Genomic DNA, 19807 nt, shown 5'->3' with positions numbered 1-19807 from the left:
TGGTCCAAGTGCCGGATGAAGAAAGATGAGAAATGGAGGACCAGAGTCTACATACTTATCATTACTTTCAACCTGCATGATTAACAAATTTATTGCCCATCATAATGAACAAATTTAGAAAATGGAGTAAATAGATATGCCAAATGTGACAATCCAACTCAGTAGATTCAAAAAGATTCCGGCAATATGGGAAATACCTTGAGAATATCAATACCAGGCATTCTGCATGATATCCAACAGTGAACCGTCAGGAATTTGCACTTGAAATCAAACAAATATGTTTCTATAGAAAACGAGGGTGCTTATGAAGAATATACAAAAAACTACCTGGTGAAGCGATGTGTCCATAGGTTTTCTTTTCTTCTTAGCAGATGATGTAACCCTTCTCCGTTCGTTATAAACAATAAAGGTGTCCAATTTATCTGTATACACACACACATGTAACTGTGATGTTAACCAAATGATAATGTACAACCAACACGAGAAGTCACAGTTGAACTCAACTAATACTGTACCTTCGACATCCTTGTAACATCTAGATGGATATGCATTAAGAAAATTATCTGCAATGTTTGCATAGTGCACTCCAGCCTGCCACCGGGGACACTGCAATAAAGGAATCCAAGTGATGTTACATGTTTTGGTTTTAGAATACGATCCATGAATGGCACTAAAACTATCTATCCAAGCAAAAGGATACATGCCAAGCACCTGTGCCTGTTTCCGAATTAATCCATATATACAATAGACTTCTTTGTATTAAAAACTATGCCAGGTAAACTTCGTTCATTTCTTGCCGATCCAACCAACTCCGCAGAAGGTAAATCCACATAAAGAATGTTGGTATTGGCTGGGAACTCTGCCTGCAAACTTGACACAAAAATGAGAGATTTCTGACTTAGTTGTTTGAAAGTAAGTGTTTGAAAAATGATAAGTGATAACCGCGAGACCAGATAATAGCAAACATAATAGTGTACCTATTAGGTGAAGGACGTCCACTTGTGATTCCGAACTTATTGAACTCAGTGTATTCAATGCATGAAAGACCATATGCCCACTTCTCATCGAGATTCTTCTTCTCGATTAGAACATTGATTCCTTCTGTAGCCCCAATGATCCTCTTGCAGGACACAAACCTGAGTTTCTGTTATAACTAGAGTCAGTACAATAGAAGAATAGCAAAACACCTAAATATATCGGTGTTTCTTATCATGAGCATACCTTCCCATAATGTAAATCGATCCCTGCCAATGCCAAGATCACATCCGTAGCAGCCACATTACTGCAAACACATCGATGCGATTCTCAAATTCAGCAACTAATACATATCCTATCTGCTGCGAACAAGTTTCAAAATATAGTAATTATGCCAAACCTGACTTGCCAAGCAGTAGCACCTTTCCTTCTGTGATCATAAAACCATTGAAAGATACCTTTGTCATAAGCAAGTTTCCATATTACGCCATGCCCACCGGGTTTGCATACGGGCACAAATGGTTTTCTGACCAGCCATTGCCGTCTTCCGCACTTACAGTAGGGACTAGAGGCTGACAAATTTAGACATCAAATTATTAATGAGCACGATATTCACTAATGATCATCTAATAGTTTCTACTGCAAACTTGTTCAAAGAGTCGAAAATTCTCGTGGCCTCGTCCAAACCATTCAAGTCTTTAGCAAAGTGACGTGATATGCTTGTGGTTGTTCTTAGCTGAACTTGTCATGATCGCAACCGGAGTGATGCATTGTTTACCATACAGCTTGAAATACAGAAACTCCCTAGCCTTGCAATCATGCAACAAAAAAAAAAGACAACCAAAGTCATAAATATAACATACCTGAAGATCTCTTATAAGACCTTCCAACAATGTCCTCCCGCAATACGGAAGCATCGCAGCCGGAAGACATTCATCGGTTTCAGAATCAACCAAGCCGAGCCTATCAGCTGAACCTCCCAAAGGATATTTTTCACCCAAGTCTGGCAAACACTAAAACAGAAAAAAAAATCTTATTATTCAAGCAAAATTTGTACATAATCAAAGACACTCGCATTGGCACTAACCTCAATCCCCCATAAAGCTGCTTGAGATGCATATTCAGTGTTTGAAGAAAGGTCACATCCAGTAGGTGGATGAATTTCCAAAAACTGGCATTCCTTTGATTCATGAATTGTTGTCTGAATTTGGGGAAAGGAGCTCAAGCACCATTATCTGATATCTGTAGTAAAGAATTATACTTGAAAACTCCTTATAACACTCCAAAACAATTAGAATAACTTACCCTATGATTCCACCAATGCAATCGTAAAACTCCTCAACTTCTCCTAAAACCTTCAACAAGTTTTTAAGTCTTGAGTTTCATCATGAACCAAAACACTATCGTTTCGACCATCGTCCGAGTCCCATTTTTCAATCATTTCGACCAACGAATAGAGCGCAGTCTTCACCGGACTTTCCACTGAATTCCCTTGTCTTTCTTCGAAACCAAAACAATGTGGAGAACATGGTCTTGACCGGCTGCAATCAAACATATAACGAGAAACAACTCGTTTAAACCCAAACCGAGTGAACCATTAAACATTTTACAACCTAGGGACTGCGGAGAAAAACAAACAGGAGAGCTGAAATACTCAACTGTCAAACATGTTCCGTTCCTACGTGTCTTTTCTTTGTGGGACTGCGGGGCTCAATAGGCAAAATTTATAGGCTTTGATTACTACCTTGGGCTTACCTTTCTTTCAACTCCACAATTAACTTTTGGATCTCAAGTCTAGCTTTCATTAACCCATCCTTTGTTTTATATATAAATTTCATGATCCGACAAATATGAAATAGAGATGATAATTTATTTTTTAGTATAATTATTGATATTTAACTTATAAATTGATTCACAAACTCCAAGTCTCCTTTGACTTGGAGTTAAAATAATTATTGTTATTTTTTGAAGTCTTAACTTTGAGCATCGGCAATGCTAAGAGTACGAGTTGATAAATGTCAAATGGTTAAAAAGTATTTATGAATAGATACTATCGTGTAGTTACCTAAATTAATAGAAAAACTTCTAATTTTTATTATTATTATTTAATAGAAAGAGATAATAAGAGCTAATTAAAAAACATCCATGGGATGAACAACAAGGGAGCAGCATCCTGATCCAGCAAGGCGTGAATGGACTCTGGGGGTTCGTCATGAATGAAGAGATCATAAAGATGGTAGGAACCGAGCTTAGCCATAAGGTTGTTGGCATGGCGAGGGATCCAGGTGATATCAGTTACCCACCCACGGCGTCAGAAGGAGTCAATATAATTCTTATTATTTAATACTTATACTTTAAATAACTTAAATTGATTAGAGAAAAATCTTATTACCATGATATGTGATAACACCAATTTTGAGACAACAATTTATGCTTGACATGTAACAACTTTAAGATGTACAAAATTTATTTATCTTTAAATACGTGGATGTATCGAGGGAAGCGGGTTGGAGCAATCATTCTCTTACAAATTTTAAATTTATATATATATTTAAATTATTTTATTTTTTATTGAAAATATGTTTTTAACCCTCTAAAATTTTATAAATTCGTCATTTCTTATAATTTTATAAATTCTCCCCATTAACATAAAATTATACATTTGTTTATGTAAATCAAATATATTCGTTGGTTTTTAAGGTGAAATTACTATTATGATTTACTATATTATACTTAAAATGTAGAATTTATTGGTTTTTCCACTTTAATCATTTTATATAATTGATGAGATGTTGATATGTTTTTGGGCTATGGATTCAGACTTTAAAGAGTAGGATGGAAATTAATTGTACATGAGAAATAAATAAATGAAGTGTTCTCACAAGACTTTGGTTTGGCATGAAGGCCAAAATTGACGGTGAAATTTGGACAAATTCAATCTGTGATATTAATACAACACAAAAAGGCTGTAACGAACATTTGCTATAAATGCATGCATAGCATGGCTCCCCTATACACACAACACGATACCACCTGTCGGAGAAAGTCTAGGTTGGGAAGGCGTCTTCAAGTGCTTGTAGGAGTTAACACTTGCTCCTGATACTCGTATGAAACGATTCTAACAAGTTGTATTATCAGTCAATGGATTATAGCAGCAAAAGCATCGTTGTGGGCTTATAATAACTTGGTTTTTTCAGTTAATGTCATCTAATGTTTTAAAACTATCCAGTTTTTAAAGTATTAATCAGGTTTTTCTATCAATCTAATATAAATCATGTGTTCATTCAGCTAACAACTTGAGTGTCACTCTAGCAAAAGGACAGACAACAAATAAAAAAGAAGAAGCTGCAGCAGGGATCTCTCCTTGATTCCCTCTAACACAGTTCAAAGTCTGTCCTTGAAATTATAATATTTTCTTAACCACTCTTAATTTTATTATCCTGTTTTCACAACACCATGACACTGCTGTCTTTTCCTTACAGTGGCAACCAAGTTTCAAAGATGCAACTAGCTCTCCAACGAGCATATCTAGCAATGCTAAATTTTATTATTTTTTCTCGGAATCCATGCACAAACAAACAATGGAAACTACAAAAAGAAGAAAAATGAAACGAAGTGGGGTATTGATTTGATTGATATTGACCTTTTGTATTTCGACAATGATTCACAATTGATTTTAATATAATATCGAAACAATATATCTATATGAACATTTGATTTTATAGCGTGGAATTCAGACACAAGTACTTCAAGATCTCACTCAGAATTGTCTCATTCATAAAGTGAGATCTAGAGTACTTGCTATTGTCGTCCTCGCCTGTTTCTTACCATCACCACCACTGAGCCTTGAGAACGATGAAGAAGAAGAAGCCAACGAAAGAGAGAAAGTGCTATCATCGAACCCTTTTTCAACTCCATCATTGTTTGCTGTCGTTGCTAGTTTCAAGGATAGGTTCAAATCTATGTCTTGGTTAATGTTGTTGCTCTCCGTTGTCTTCCTCTTTAGTGTGCCTCGATGCGTGAAAAAAATTGAGCACATTGTTCTGCTTGGCCTGATTGCTTGTGTTGAACTAAAGCTAAGTGAATTGTTGTTGTTGCAGCTTTGAAATAGCTTCTCTGCAACTGAACTATACACATTTTGACCATCCCTAAATAATTAGAACGAAAACTACCGATTAATTGACCCTACATAGCATTATATATAATCAGTACATCAGATATTATCTCGGTAACATCTTTTCATACCGCGAACTTGAAGGATTCCAATTATTGAAACCGTGGCTCATGGGAAGATAGCTGAATTTGTATAAATGGTGATGATCTCCACCTTCAAAACGAAGCCCTCGATCCGACATAGCTGCAATATTTATAAATTCTCATAAACCTTGAAGAAAACCCTATGGATTGAACGAATTAAGCTTTTACTTGCCTTGATTTGGGTCATCAATCTTCTTGCTTCTATACATCTACCCAAATAAATTCGAAAGGAAATCGAGATATTTAGTTAAAAAAGGATCTCTCTAAATTCAAAAGAGTCAATGAAACAATTTAGTGAGATGACAGAGAAAAAAAACCTGTAGATGACTCTTCACATGAGCTATGCTAAGGCCTTTGATGTTCATCAATTGAAGTACCAACTTGGGTGTTGCTCCTGTGCCAATAAAATCACACTTTTTTAGTGCATAAATCAGCAAGAAAATTCTGGGTTTGTCAGGCTTAATCATCTTACTCTCTTGTCCTCCTAGGCTTTCAACTGCATGAACAAAGCGAAGATGGAGATCGGGAGTCCACCGGAGTCTCGGTGTTTTTGAACGGTTATACGGCCTTACGGATCCGGAAATAGTCTTCTTTCCATTTTCTTCAACTGAGCCATTGCTCCAGCTCTCTCCGTTTCTCGGCTTGTAACAGTCGTTCTTGTCATCTTTATCTTTGTTGTTGCTGTTCAGGCTGGTCCTGGAATCTTCGAAGCTATCGAAACTTACCATATTTCAACAAACTTGAGCTCTCTTTGTTTGCAAGTGGATGATCGAAGAAGACTTAGGGTTTGAAAGTCATTCAGAGTTTACCCAGATCAAGCAAAGAAGGGAATGAATATTTAGACTATTATTCTTTAGAAAAAAGAACTCTAAGCCCCACTTGCTTACTATATATATTCATATGACCTCCATGTAAGTAATTAATATTTCATATTAATAATTAATATTTGCTTGCTTCATGGTGACCAAACTAAACTAATTATAATGATGATGAAGAAGAAGAAGATGGTGCCAAGTTTACCAAAAGAAGACCGTTGTCGTTCAATGGAAATTAATTAATTACATAAATATTTTAATATTAAAATATATTTATGTTAATTCCATATTATACGATAAATAGTTTGTGATATTAAGCTCTTGATTAGAGGGTGATTAGATAAGGGTTAATTAATGAAGGCGGACCCTATAAATGCGCATTATAAGAACATCCTGTAGACTGTTGGTTGGCTCTAAAAGAAATGGTTAGGGCTTCTCAGCTCGTGACTTCTCTAATAATAATATACACCGATATACATAACATATTGAACGAATAGGTCAAATTATGGTCACAATCCTTTTACTCTTTGCATATTCAAAATTTAATCCTCTACTTTTAATTCCAGGAGCTTAGACTCTTTGAAAACACCAGCGAAGGAATCTGCTGCTAAATAAGAAGTGTTGAATGTGGAATTGTAAGATTCGTTAGTATTGTTTCATAGAAATACAATGAAAGTCCATATCTTTTACATATTAGTTTAACACTTTACAAATTTCTAAGGACTATATCATAAATCTATTATGTTGGAGACCAAGGCCCAAGTACGGAACTAAAGAAGTGGTGGGAGAGGTCATGCCCCAAAATTTTTAGATATTGTGACAATTTAATATCTATAAGACGAAGCCAGATTCGAGTGGGAGCGATGGCTGCAGACGAAAGGAATGTGAAAATTGAGAAGTTGAATGGTGCGCTCACGACCTTCTTAGAAGGACTTAGACCAGGGGCAATGCTCGGGGGAGAGCAAGGTGATGCCCATAGACTTTCGGAGGCCATAGTTGTAGATGGAAAGCTGACTGAGCTTGCAGGTGTCAACCCAAGTAGCGATGTGTCGTCCAGGCCCATGCCCAGAGATAGTGGCAATAATGGGGGAGACCGGAAAAAGGTGCAGCGGGGAGATGGTAGAGGAAGCTCTTCGAATAGCCAATGTGACCCATCGACTGTTCGTAGCCAAGGAAAGCCATCGGGAAAGAATGAAAAGGCTAAGCCCGGTGTGAAGAAGAAGGGGAGCAAGGAAAAATTGAAGTGCTACTTCTGTGATGGTCCTCATTTGATTAGAGGATGTCCCTAGAAACATCGTCTTACAACTATCATGAAGAGGATGGGAGAATGAGAAGTAGCGGGAATTGGCGTTGTTGCAAGTGTTAAAGCTGCCAAGCCAGGGAAAAGACTTGATCCGATTGAGGGGATCAATGCACCCAAGCAAGGAACAAGACATGGTGCGACTACAAGTTCTCAAGTAGTCAATCCAAGATTGAGACGTGACGAGACTGTGGGTATCAAAACAGTCGAGCATAATAAGGGACCCGTTGCGATAGCGAGAGACAAAGTCGTCAAGCCGAGGGTACAAAGTGAACAGGTTCGTTCACAATATGCCAGGATGGAGGCGTGGTCCAAGTTGAGGCATCTCAAGCATAAAGGGACACTTAAGGAGTATGTGAGTCGATTCAGAAAACTCATGCTCAAAGTCCCAAGTATGACAGAAGAAGATGGGTTATTCACCTTCATGTTCGGATTGAAGCCATGGGCGAAGAAAATGTTGGAGCGAAGGGAAGTCAAGGAGCTGTCTAAATCCTTGAAAACCGTCAAGTCCATCAAAGAATTTGGAGTCAAGAAGAACAAGACTTCTAAAGCAAAGCTGAAAGCCGAGGGTAGCGGCAAGAGATTTTGTAATGAAGGCAAGTCAGATGATAAGGAATGTTGTTCCTCGAATGGCAGAGAAAGTCAACTCAATGATGAACCAGATGGTGGATCTGGAGAAGATGTGTGCAGTCTTGACACAAGTTCAAGTGTCAAAGATGCTAAGCCGAGGGTAAGAGTCGAGCAAACGAGAGGGCGCAGACTTAAGATGCCAGAAGTTTTGCAAGATTACCTGAGGGGAGCCGAGTCATCCAAGGTGATGGATGAGCTTAGGATCGAGTTGTCTAGAGAAGAGGACGAACCCAGGATCGAGGAGGCGTTGAGAGTTGGCTCAATACGGTTCATTTCTTCCAAGACAAGTAGAAGCCAAGTGCAGGAGGAGTTAGCCATGTCCAAGGAGTTTGCCGAGCATGTTCGAGTAGAGAACATGGATTCAGAGACCATCATAAGAGAAGGGTCGAAGCAAGGGCTTGCCGAGGATGTTCAAGTGAGGAACAATCCTTCAAAGACTAGTGGACAAGAGTCGAAGGGAGCCAAGACGTTGAGGGACAAGGCAACCACGAAGAAACTGCCCATTTTACAAGGTGGGATGTGAACTCCAACCTTCGTGTTGAAGGGAGGAGGCAAGAAGAGGCATCAGACTTTGCCGTGAGAAAGTGCCGATGCATGATGGCATAAAGAACTCCAATGACAACGGTTCAATGCGAGGAGTGTCAGACTTCAAGAAGTAAGAAGGGTTGACGCAGATCTAGAGTAACAAGACTATAAATGTTGTTGTATCGATCGAGGTGTAAAGACAGATTAAAATCAGTCTTCCAGTAGGAGATTGTTGGAAAAGTCAAAGTTTAGTGCAGTTCAAAAGTCCTAATTTGCTGCACATTTGATTTTTAATTTTGGCAGCCGGTTGGTGAAGCCCACTTCTGTGGAAAATAGAAATAGGGTTAATCATATTTTAGTTCCTATACACTTTAGGGTATTTACAAGATTAGTCCTTAAGCTTCAACTATAAATACCCTAACTCATTTAGCTTCATGCTCATCCCAAATCATTTCTTTCTCCCAATACTAGAGAGCTTCCTTGTGAGTAGTGAGTGTTTTGTAAACACCTATAAATTTTCTCTCTTAGTAAAAGATCTGCAGCAGTCCGGAGACGTATGCATTATTGGCTGGACTTCGTTATCAATTTCGGGTATTATTTTCTGCATTTATTTCGCATTCTCACTAATCTGGTTATAGGAAAATTACTTATTATCGTTTATTTCCCAACAATGGACCACTCATCACTCCCCTATTTTAAATGTTTAACCTATTAGCTTTTTTATTCTAAGAATAAGGAAATAATCATAATATCATAGATAATCAATTTTTTTATATACAAACACCCTAAACAGTATTTAAGACTATATATTATATATTGTATGGTATAATATGATAATGTTAATAAAGATTGAATTTAAACTTTGAAGACGATGTTATTAAAAAAAATTCCAATTACAAACTTTAAATATAGATTATAAGATAATATAACATAGAGAGGAAAATGATGTAATATGAAGATGTATATCCTTGCTGTTTATTCACATGATTTGATGAAATAATGCCCAAACTTTTGACAAAAAGGTTGTTTAGGTGGACGTAACATTAAATATTTCTGCATGAAATGAAAAAACCTTATATTCCGATTCCATCCTCGTGTGTCCTTTCTTTAATTAATTTCTCCCATGCATCTTCTTCTTGCATGACCATAGCAGATAGCTGCAATTCAACTTCTTAAATACTCTAAAACTGAAAAAAGGTTGTTCTTAGGGTGCACGGGCATCTCGGGGGGGGGGGGGAGAAAATCACAGCCGTCCAACCTATGTTTTCCCCTGGGAAACCAATATTATTATAAGGGGTAAAGCAAAGTTTAGCCCTTAAATTAAGCAACTCGAAGATGTACTACTCTAGGACTATGATATGTCACATATTTATAGTGTCTTATGTCATCAAAATGATAAAAAATCTTAATCTCGAGACTAACATGAAATCATGAATGAAAAACAGTTCATGGACTAAACTGAAAAAATTGTAAAGTTCATAGACTAAAAGTTAAGTTTATCCCTTATTATAGTTATTAGTTGGTGATTATAGTAGGAGCTGAACGTTGTCATAGAAATGTATATATATAATATAATATTATATTTAGTAGTAGAATTTATGTTTGGCCAGTTGGGGAAGAACAATTACACGCAATTTGTTGCGCATTGACTGGTGGGAAGTATTTACCCTATGCTTTGGGGAATTAAAGTTAAATTATATGTGGGTATGCTTTTAAGTTTTAAGCTTTTAATATGGCGCACGGTATGTAGGATTGTGAATGGAAATTTTACTCTTTTTTTGGGTTATATAATTCTGTTGATAATATGATATTATTAATAACATAAGATTCGATGATATAATCATCTGACCTTTGGATTAATTGACATTAATTATTTCAGTTTGATAAAGATTTATCGTTAGAAACCTTGAGAATATAACAACTTTAGATATTTGATGAAAAATCAAATTAATCTTTACTTAAATCATTAAATAAATAGATGAAAACACTTATAATTTTAAAAAATAATAATATTTTATTAAAAGTGAAATTATGCTTTGATTGTCTTTATCTAATAATCTATCATTTTTTTGAAAAAAAAACCCGAAACAAAACAATGTTCATCAATTCTCTAACATGAAGATACGAGTATTTTTCTAGTTTGTCCAAAGGTGAGTATTAAAATGAATTGAAAAGTTGAAACAAAGAAAACAGTGACAGGAGAGGGCAAAGGCGGTTGGTGTTATAGCTTGTGAAAATTATTATAGAAGGGTTTGGTTTTTCTGACAGATTCTGCTGCAATTTCCCAACCTGTAAAGTAAACCGTGGTGGTTACCTTTGTTTTTCTATGTAAATTTTGAACGTGCATGAGAAGACGTGAACCTGTTAATGCGGATCTACCATCGGGAGGATCAGAATATATAGGATGTTTATTTATCTTAAAGAAAACAGGATATCTGTCTTTGGATTCAATATTTACTTTTTAAAAGTTCTAGACCTGTTGTGCTTATGTATATATGTGTATAACTACTATATAATAAATGTTTAGGTTTCGAGTGTCACCATTTCAAATCTCAAGGATCCTTCAACTTGCATCAATTCTATCACGATTCCCCTATTTAAACTTAAACTATAATCCTAAAATTAAACTATACCATATGATATATACTTTATTCACTATTTAACCTAACTATACTCATTTTATCAATTTAATAACTAAACCTTTTATAACCCACTTCAAAACCTTATGATTTAATTACATTTTTTGTCGAACCCATCTAATGACATTAGTAGTTAAAGTGAATGTTATTCTCCTTAGAGGTTTTGCGTTCGAGCAACTATATATGTTTGTAGAGTATGTGTATTGTCAATTACTGAAAACAAAGTTATCAACAAATACTACTTTTTGATCACTTTAGACTTTTAAAAAAATAATTTACATGTTTTAGTCATTTTTAAAGTCATTAAAGAAAAAAAATAAGATGTTTAATCGATTAAAATACGACATGGACATTTTTTATTCATTTTCATCGATGAACCAATCTATTGTATTTTTTTCAATTTTCACATGATTTTTCTTTTATGTTATTTTTTAATATTTTTATTTAATTGATAAGGTGATCACATGTGATATTATTTTATTAATTAAATAAAATCAAAGAAAAATGTTCTACCTAGGTTAAGAAAATGTATTGAACCCTAAACCCGTTATATAAAAGTCTGAATGCTCAACCATTAAGCTAGATTAATATTTTATTGTAATTTACTAAAATTAATATTTAAATTAAATTGTGTTGGGGCGGACACTCGTCCCACATAGATTGCGAGCATTGACCGCTCATCATATCTTATTTACTACAAGAAGGATGATTTAAATCTAGGGATATAAATGAATAAAGTGTTCAATGAATTATTCGTGAGTCGTTTGTAGATGTTCGTTTATTAAACTAAATAAACGAAAATGAACAAATTTGTTATATTTATTTAATAAATGAATGAACACGAATAGAGATGTTTTCGGTTCGTTTATGTTCACGAACAAGTTCATTTATAAGATCGTTTCTCGACTTGTTTATAAGCTTGTTTATTGGTTCGTTTACAAGCTCGTTTATCGACTCGTTTACTCATTTTCTTTTTTCCTTTTTATTTATTGACATTTTAAATATTGGTGAAGTTAGAGACTAAATTGAACATAGGTGAACTTTGGAGTTCAAACTATAAAGCCTAAGAAAATTAAGGCTTAGTAGTGTAATTTCACCATTTTTTTAGCTTGCAAATAATGGGATAAAAAGAGAATGTTGGTCGTCGAACATTAAACAATTATGTTTGTGAACGTTAAACGAACATATTTGCTAACGCTAAATGAACGAACACGAACACCATAAAAAATAAATAAACGAACACGATACTTAACATTTAAACGGACATGAATGCTTTCGAAAAAAATAAAAATATAACTATGTTCGTTCAAGCTCGAGTAATTTACCCCTATTTAAACCTAAGATTTTTTTTTTTTACATTGGAGTCTAAATATTTAACCATTGAAATAGGGTAGGAATATTTGTAATATCCCGATTTCGTTAATTTTAAATGACATTTAATAAGTGGTAGTGGGTATTCTAAAGCCTAACCCTTTCTTATAAAGTTATAATTTTCATTATCAATACTAGTCCAGTCATGCACAGCATTGCCATTTCTCCTCAAGTCAAACTACGAATTCTTGAACACATTAATAGACTAATAACATGCATTGCCGGCTCAATTCCGAATTAATTTAGTAATTTTTGTTTTGATATCAATGTAATATAGCAGCAATTGACACAAATATTTATATAAATTTCATGATAATTCAATATGTTACATTGCTTTTAATAAGTTAATATATATTTATATTTCACATTTTAATAATATTACCATAATTATATTTTCATAATATCATATAAAATTGTATATTTTCATAATATCATATAAAATTGTATATTCACAATTTATACAGAAGAATAAAGTGTATAATTAGTGTTATATTGGCATTTGACTATCAAAGGCATCATACTAGTCTTTGTGATGAAAATAATTCCAAACTAAAACCTAAAAAAATTAGCATCACCAAAAGAAATTGCTAGTACGTACTCCAAACTTCACCATAGCATCAGCTAATATCCCAACCGGCTTAGGCTTATTTTAAAAAAGGCTTAATACCTAGAATGCCCTATCTACTTTAGTGAAAATCTCGCTTTGGTCCTTTTACTATTTTTTGGTCAGTTTGGTCTTTTAACTTTTAATTTATTATCACTTAAATCCTTTAACATTTTCTAATAAAAATATAGTGTGACTCAATTAGGTTATGTCAAGTGTAATAGATTTTTTTTATAAAAAAAATTACATACAACAGAACCTGATTGGGTCATATCATCAGTTTTAAAGAGAAGAATCCAAAAAATAAAATGATAATAGATTCAAAATTGAGGGGTTAAACTAATAAAAAAAAAACCAATGTGAAGGGAGATATTTTACATTTGTGTCAATTGCAGCGATCGGTGGGGACTTGGAGTCAAGAAGTCTCATAGGCAATGTTCGTATGAGGCTTATGATAAAACAAGGAGGTATAAATAATAAACTTTGTATTGCTTGGGGTATAGAAGTTGAGGATTACAAGTTTTCTATTTTCTTTCTTCTTTGGTTACATGAGGGAGGTTAAGCTGGTTTTTGTTGCTTAATTCTATGTGTCGTAACCGGTTTTCGTCCGGGCACGAAATATTATACTTGGCGGGGAAATTGATGTGAATAAATAGTTTTGAAAATAATTTGGGAGTCGCCATCGGCCTTTTGGATCAGGTAGGTCGAATACCTAAAAATTATTATTATTTTTTTTAAAAGAATTTTAAGAAAACATCAATTAAAAAAAATAATCTGATCTGCGTTTATAACCAAAAATTCATTCTTTTTAATAATAAAAAGGGATTCGTGGTCGATTACGTTTAGGGAAGGATTAGCACCCCTACAACGCCCAAAATTGGTACTTTTTAATTATAAATTGTCTCTATTGTTAAAATTAAAAAATTAAAAAATATATTTAGTTTATAATCCTATTATTTCAAAATTATATAAAAATATTTATTTATTTAAAAAATATCAGAAAAGAACTTCTAGGTGCCTTAAGACAGCTCTTTTCTTTGATATTGATAAATATTAATTTAAATAATATTGTTTAATTTTTAATTTTAAAATATCAGAATAGGACATCCAGTTGTATTAAGACTGTCCTTTTCTTCGATATTAAAAAAAATATTTAAAAATTACTATTTATTATATATATATTTATGAATACATAAATATATAAACAAATAAAATAAAAATACCACTAAAATAATATATTTTAAAAGCAGTAAAATAAATGAAAACATATGACTAAATTATAGTAAAAATAAAATTTAAAAATCTAATTTATAATTAATCAAAATTATAGGGATTAAACATGCTATTTCTTTATTTTATTTATTTAATGACTAAAATAAAATTATCTAAAATTCGGATATTAGAATAAAATAAATTAAAAATATAAACTAAGGATTAAAATCTTATTTATTAAAATTAAGGGATTAAATCTGTTATTTATCCTAAATATATTATTTTAATATAAAGGATTAAAATAAAAGAAATTAAAATTCGAAGACTGAATTAAAAATATTATAAATTCAATTTAGTGGCTAAAATGTAAAGTTTACAAGTTCGGAGGACTGCGGACGGGGTTTAACTATTGTTTAATTACACGAATAGCCCTCCCCAAAACGGCGTCGTTTGAGAAGGGCTATTTATGCCCAAAACGGCTGGCCCGAAGGGCCAGCTATCTCATTTCTCATTTCACTCTCTCTCTCTAAACTGAGAGAGTTTTAAAACTCTCTCGCCTCTCTCTAGCTTCCCTCATCGGAGGGAAGCCGGTCACCGGACGACAACCGTGTGCCGCCGTGAATGTCACCGCCGGCCACCGCATTTGGTGGCCGGAAAAATTTATTTTCACACTAATAGATAGATCGGACCGTCCTAAGGACGGTCCCGGTGTTCTTTTCCCTTAAAAAGCTCCTAATCGGAGCGAATCTACAAAAATACCTTCGGTATTTCGAAGGTTCTGACGAGATCTGGTGGTCGAGGCTTCCTCGGTAAGTTTCTTTCCTTCCTTTTCCTTTCTTTTCTGTTTATTTGCTGAATGGTTGTTGAGATCGTTGGTAGTTTTTAGTATCTAGTTTCTTTGTATCTCTCTCGATCTCCTGTTTCCTCGTCTATCTCTGTTTTTTTTTCTGTCCCTGTTTCTCTTCTTTTTTTTTCAGGTTGGGGTGGTGGTTTTTATAGCCACCACCGGTGTGGCTATCGGACTGGTCCGAAGAGGGGGTCTCGGTGAGTCACCGGACTACCAGTGGTGACTCAACCCGTAGCCATGGCGTGGACGGCTGGCGTTGGAGCTTCTGGAGCCTTCGGTTGGGACGTGGCAGCGGCGGAGGCGGCGAGATAGCAGCAGCACCTGCGTGTCCCTAGGGTATCAGACCCTAGGGTTTTCATCTGGAGCAATCTGGACCGTTGGATCTCTCATATCCAACGGCTGTGATGAGGCGGCCGACTAGATTAGGGTTAGGAAACCCTAACTGGAACCCCAAATGTTTAGGGTTTCTGGTTTGATCTGGACCGGTTTTGGTTTGTTTGTAACTGGGTCGGTCCAGTTGTAATTGGTCTGTAATTATTTATTTATATATATTTATTTAATATATATTAATAATAATAATAATAATGATATAATAATAATAATAATAATAGTAATAATAATAATAATAATAATAATATGGGTAAAAAATTTAGTATCTTCAGCTGCCCCTCTTTGCTCATTCTTGTGTTAACAAGAATAGGGCAAAGATGAAAAGATAATAAAATTTTTTATCCATTTGGCTTCACTTGATTATAATGGAGATATTGAATAAATTCTTCTCTTTCTTCAGATGAGTTCTTCTCATTATGAACTTTCTGCTGGGGATGATGATCCATCAAATGATGAATTCAAGCAAAAGATTGAACAAGTTCTTCTCATTATGAACTTCTTCTTCCTTTTTCAGATGACGAGTTCTTCTCATTATGAACTCTACCTGGCAATGTTGATCCATCAAATGATGAATTCAAGCAAAAGATTGAACAAGTTCTTCTCATTATGAACTTCTTCTTCCTTCTTCAGATGAGTTCTTCTCATTATGAACCTTCTCTGGAAAAGATAATCCATCAATTTGATGAATTCAGAAAAAAGGTTGAACAAATTCTTCTCATTATGAACTTCTTCTTCCTTCTTCAGATGAGTTCTTCTCATTATGAACCTTCTCTGGAAAAGATAATCCATCAAGTGATGAATTCAGGTAACAGGTTGAACAAATTCTTCTCATTATGAATTTCTTCTTCCTTCTTCAGATGAGTTCTTCTCATTATGAACCTTCTCTGGAAAAGCTAATCCATCAAGTGATAGAATTAGGCAGAAGGTTGAACAAATTCTTCTCATTATGAATTTCTTCTTCCTTCTTCAGATGAGTTCTTCTCATTATGAACCTTCTCTTGAAATGTCAATCCATCAAATGATAGATTTGAATCTTTGCTAAAATCTTTGAAATTCCTGTTAAAAATTCAACAGGAATAAAAATGAATGAAAATGCATCTATTTTTGCAAATGCCTAAATATGATGCATGAATGTTAAGTTGTTTGATTTCAGATTGGTGAATTGAGTATTTCTTCAATTGTAAAAACCCAATAGATCTTTCTTCTTCAAAACAAAGAATCTATCATCTTTGACAAATATAGATGTAGATATAATGTCACAAAACCTCTTGAGAATAAAACTCAATAGTATAGGCTCTTGAAAAGCTTGTATTCAGGCAACATGTTGATTCTGATAACAATTCATCTGATTATGAAGTGACCTTTCAAGATGATTTCACAGATATCGATAGTTCTTCTAATACCGAGAAATCTTGACTTCTGATTCTGATGAAGAGAATAAACTGTTATACTTGACAAAAATGTGATTCTCAGAGGCTGAAACTTCAAATAGCTTTCTTCCGGTAAAAGATGGGAAGCCATTATGTGATGATCCCAGTTACAAGCAAAGGCGAAACTTGTGCTATGATTTTTGGGAAAGGAATAAGCAAAAGAAGCTTGAAAAGAAACTTCTTAATGAAGACGATCATGCAGTTCATCTTTTAATTCTAATGATTGGTTCTGTAGTTCTTACCAAACCAGATCAGATAACTCAAAGAACACTTCCAGAAGATGCTATGAGCACATTCATCTTCCAAATTCAATGATTGGTTCTGCCAAACCAGATCAGATAACTCAAAGAACACTTCCAGAAGATGCTATGAGCATATTCATCTTCCCAATTCAATGATTGGTTCTGCTAAACCAGATCAGATAACTCAAAGAACACTTCCAGAAGATGCTATGAGCATATTCATCTTCCCAATTCAATGATTGGTTCTGCTAAACCAGATCAGATAACTCAAAGAACACTTCTAGAAGATGCTATGAGCATATTCATCTTCCCAATTCAATGATTGGTTCTGCTAAACCAGATCAGATAACTCAAAGAACACTTCCAGAAGATGCTATTAACAAATTCATCTTCTAAATTCAATGATTGGTTTTGTCCAACCATATCAGATAACTCAAAGAACACTTCCAGAAGATGCTATGAGCATATTCATCTTCCCAATTCAATGATTGGTTCTGCTAAACCAGATCAGATAACTCAAAGAACACTTCCAGAAGATGCTATTAACAAATTCATCTTCTAAATTCAATGATTGGTTCTGTCCAACCAGATCAGATAACTCAAAGAACACTTCCAGAAGATGCTATGAGCATATTTATCTTCCCAATTCAATGATTGGTTCTGCTAAACCAGATCAGATAACTCAAAGAACACTTCCAGAAGATGCTATTAACAAATTCATCTTCTAAATTCAATGATTGGTTCTGTCCAACCAGATCAGATAACTCAAAGAACACTTCCAGAAGATGCTATGAGCACATTCATTTTCCCAATTCAATGATTGGTTCTGCTAAACCAAATCAGATAACTCAAAGAACACTTCCAGAAGATGCTATTAACAAATTCATCTTCTAAATTCAATGATTGTTCTGTCCAACCAGATCAGATAACTCAAAGAACACTTCCAGAAGATGCTATTGGCAAATTCATCTTTCAGTTGATGTTTGGACTAGGATATCACAATACTTATTTGATGTAGAGCCAGAATTTGTAGATTCGAAGTATTTCCATGCTACCACACTGAAAAGGGCTATATTCATAATTCTGCCAATTAAGAACATATTTTCTCTTATTTTGCTTCCTCCATGTGCTGATGCTTTTCCATTGACAAAGAAATGATGGCTTTCATGTGATCCAAGAACAAAGTTGAACTGTTTATAAACATGTACAGGACGTCTCAAATTGACAGAAAGGATCTATAAGGTTCTTGAAGCTTATGACAAAGAGCCACATTCGAGTGTCCAGAAGTATGTTCTTGATGAGTGCTGAAAATGGAATCTAGTATGGGTCGGAAGGAATAAAGTTACTCCACTTGAACCTGATGAGGTGGAAATGCTTCTAGGTTTCCTTAAAAACAATACACAAGGATCTGTATAGAGACATGTTTCCCAGTGATATCAATGTCTTGTTTCTTTTTGCTGGAATCAAAGCTACAAAGGTTGCCTTCTACTGTCTTAGTATATTTTTGAAAACAGATGTGCAAGACCTAAATGGTGATCGATTGGAGCAATTGATGAGTAGAATTGTCAAATTCGACCTTGTTCAAGATGGTGATGATTTGCTTACTTTGTATTCCACGTATTTAAAAGTATTAACATAAAGTGATATTCAGAAATCTTTAATTTATTTCAAAATTATGTTAAATCATAGAAGAATAAATTGAATTTCCAAAAATAAATTGAATCTCAAATAAATTGAACTTGAAATAAATAGAATTGTATTCAAAGTTATGGCAAACATAAGAATGATAAAAATTCAAATGTCTCAACAAATTATAAGCATAAGTATTTCTAAATTAATCAAATTGACATAATTTAGAGATGATGTAAGCTTTTGTCTGGAAGATCTCAAACGTTGTTGAAATGCTTGTAGATGTGAAGTTTCTTCCAAACTATCAAAATCTTAAGAGAGTTCAATTGCCAAATGCCTAATATCAACCTGCATTTGAGCCGCCTTTTCAGGTTTTCAACTCAAATCCTTCTTTTGGTTACAAGATGCTCTTTGCGAGTTTTCACCTTGACCCCTCTTTTTTCTCTTTTTTTTTCTTTTTCTTTTTTTTTTCAAGCATAATATTTCTTGACAGAATCCGAGTTTATTGGATTTCTCAGAATTTTTCCATCCATTTCTGCTAAGATCAATGCTCCTCCGGAAAAGGCCTTTTTTACAACGTATGGCCCTTCCCAATTAGGCATCCATTTCCCACGGAAATCTTTATGTATAGGTAAGATCTTTTTTAGTACTAGATCACCCTCTTGGAATTCTCTTGGATGTACTTTTTTGTCATGAGACTTCATCATCCGTTTCTTATACATCTGTCCATGGCAAATAGCTTTCAATCTTTTCTCCTCAATAAGGTTCAATTGATCAACTCTAGCTTGGATCCATTCAGATTCATCCAATTTTGTTTCTCTCAATATTCGAAGTGATGGAATCTCAACTTCAATTGGTAAGACTGCTTCCATCCCATATACTAAAGAAAAAGGCGTTGCCCCAGTAGATGTTCGAATAGTAGTTCGGTATGCATATAGAGC

General features: G+C 34.4%; 1 protein-coding gene and 1 pseudogene across 2 annotated transcripts; both read right to left on the bottom strand.

Moving 5' to 3' along the window:
* Window positions 1-225: 225 nt before the first annotated feature.
* Window positions 226-2580, bottom strand: LOC120139710 (annotated as a pseudogene).
* A 2110-nt stretch (window positions 2581-4690) lies between these two features.
* LOC120139693 (putative Myb family transcription factor At1g14600) lies at window positions 4691-6108 on the bottom strand. Of its 2 annotated transcripts, XM_039154853.1 has the most exons (5): window positions 5705-6108; window positions 5550-5626; window positions 5405-5441; window positions 5221-5332; window positions 4691-5123 (listed from the first exon to the last, which is right to left on the bottom strand). In XM_039154853.1, the coding sequence occupies exons 1-5, from the start codon at window positions 5958-5960 to the stop codon at window positions 4751-4753; spliced, it is 855 nt and encodes a 284-aa protein (XP_039010784.1). In that variant the 5' UTR covers window positions 5961-6108; the 3' UTR covers window positions 4691-4750. The 2 variants fall into 2 exon arrangements, with proteins under 2 accessions (XP_039010784.1, XP_039010783.1); XM_039154852.1 differs by having other exon boundaries at window positions 5550-6108.
* Window positions 6109-19807: the final 13699 nt, after the last annotated feature.

The sequence above is a fragment of the Hibiscus syriacus genome, unplaced genomic scaffold (assembly GCF_006381635.1).
Source record: "Hibiscus syriacus cultivar Baekdansim isolate YM2019G1 unplaced genomic scaffold, ASM638163v2 tig00110770_pilon, whole genome shotgun sequence".
NCBI classification, from domain to species: Eukaryota; Viridiplantae; Streptophyta; class Magnoliopsida; order Malvales; family Malvaceae; genus Hibiscus; species Hibiscus syriacus.
Note: the sequence above shows the minus strand (reverse complement) of the source record. Positions and strands in the feature narration are given on the sequence as shown.

Excerpts from the sequence above, each read along its gene's own strand:
- LOC120139693 (XM_039154852.1), bottom strand. The coding sequence starts at position 5,960 with ATGGTAAGTTTCGATAGCTTCGAAGATTCCAGGACCAGCCTGAACAGC. Across the intron at positions 5,333-5,404 it reads GATTGATGACCCAAATCAAG|CTATGTCGGATCGAGGGCTT; the intron begins GCAAGTAAAAGC and ends TAAATATTGCAG. Across the intron at positions 5,124-5,220 it reads TGGAATCCTTCAAGTTCGCG|GGATGGTCAAAATGTGTATA; the intron begins GTATGAAAAGAT and ends CTAATTATTTAG.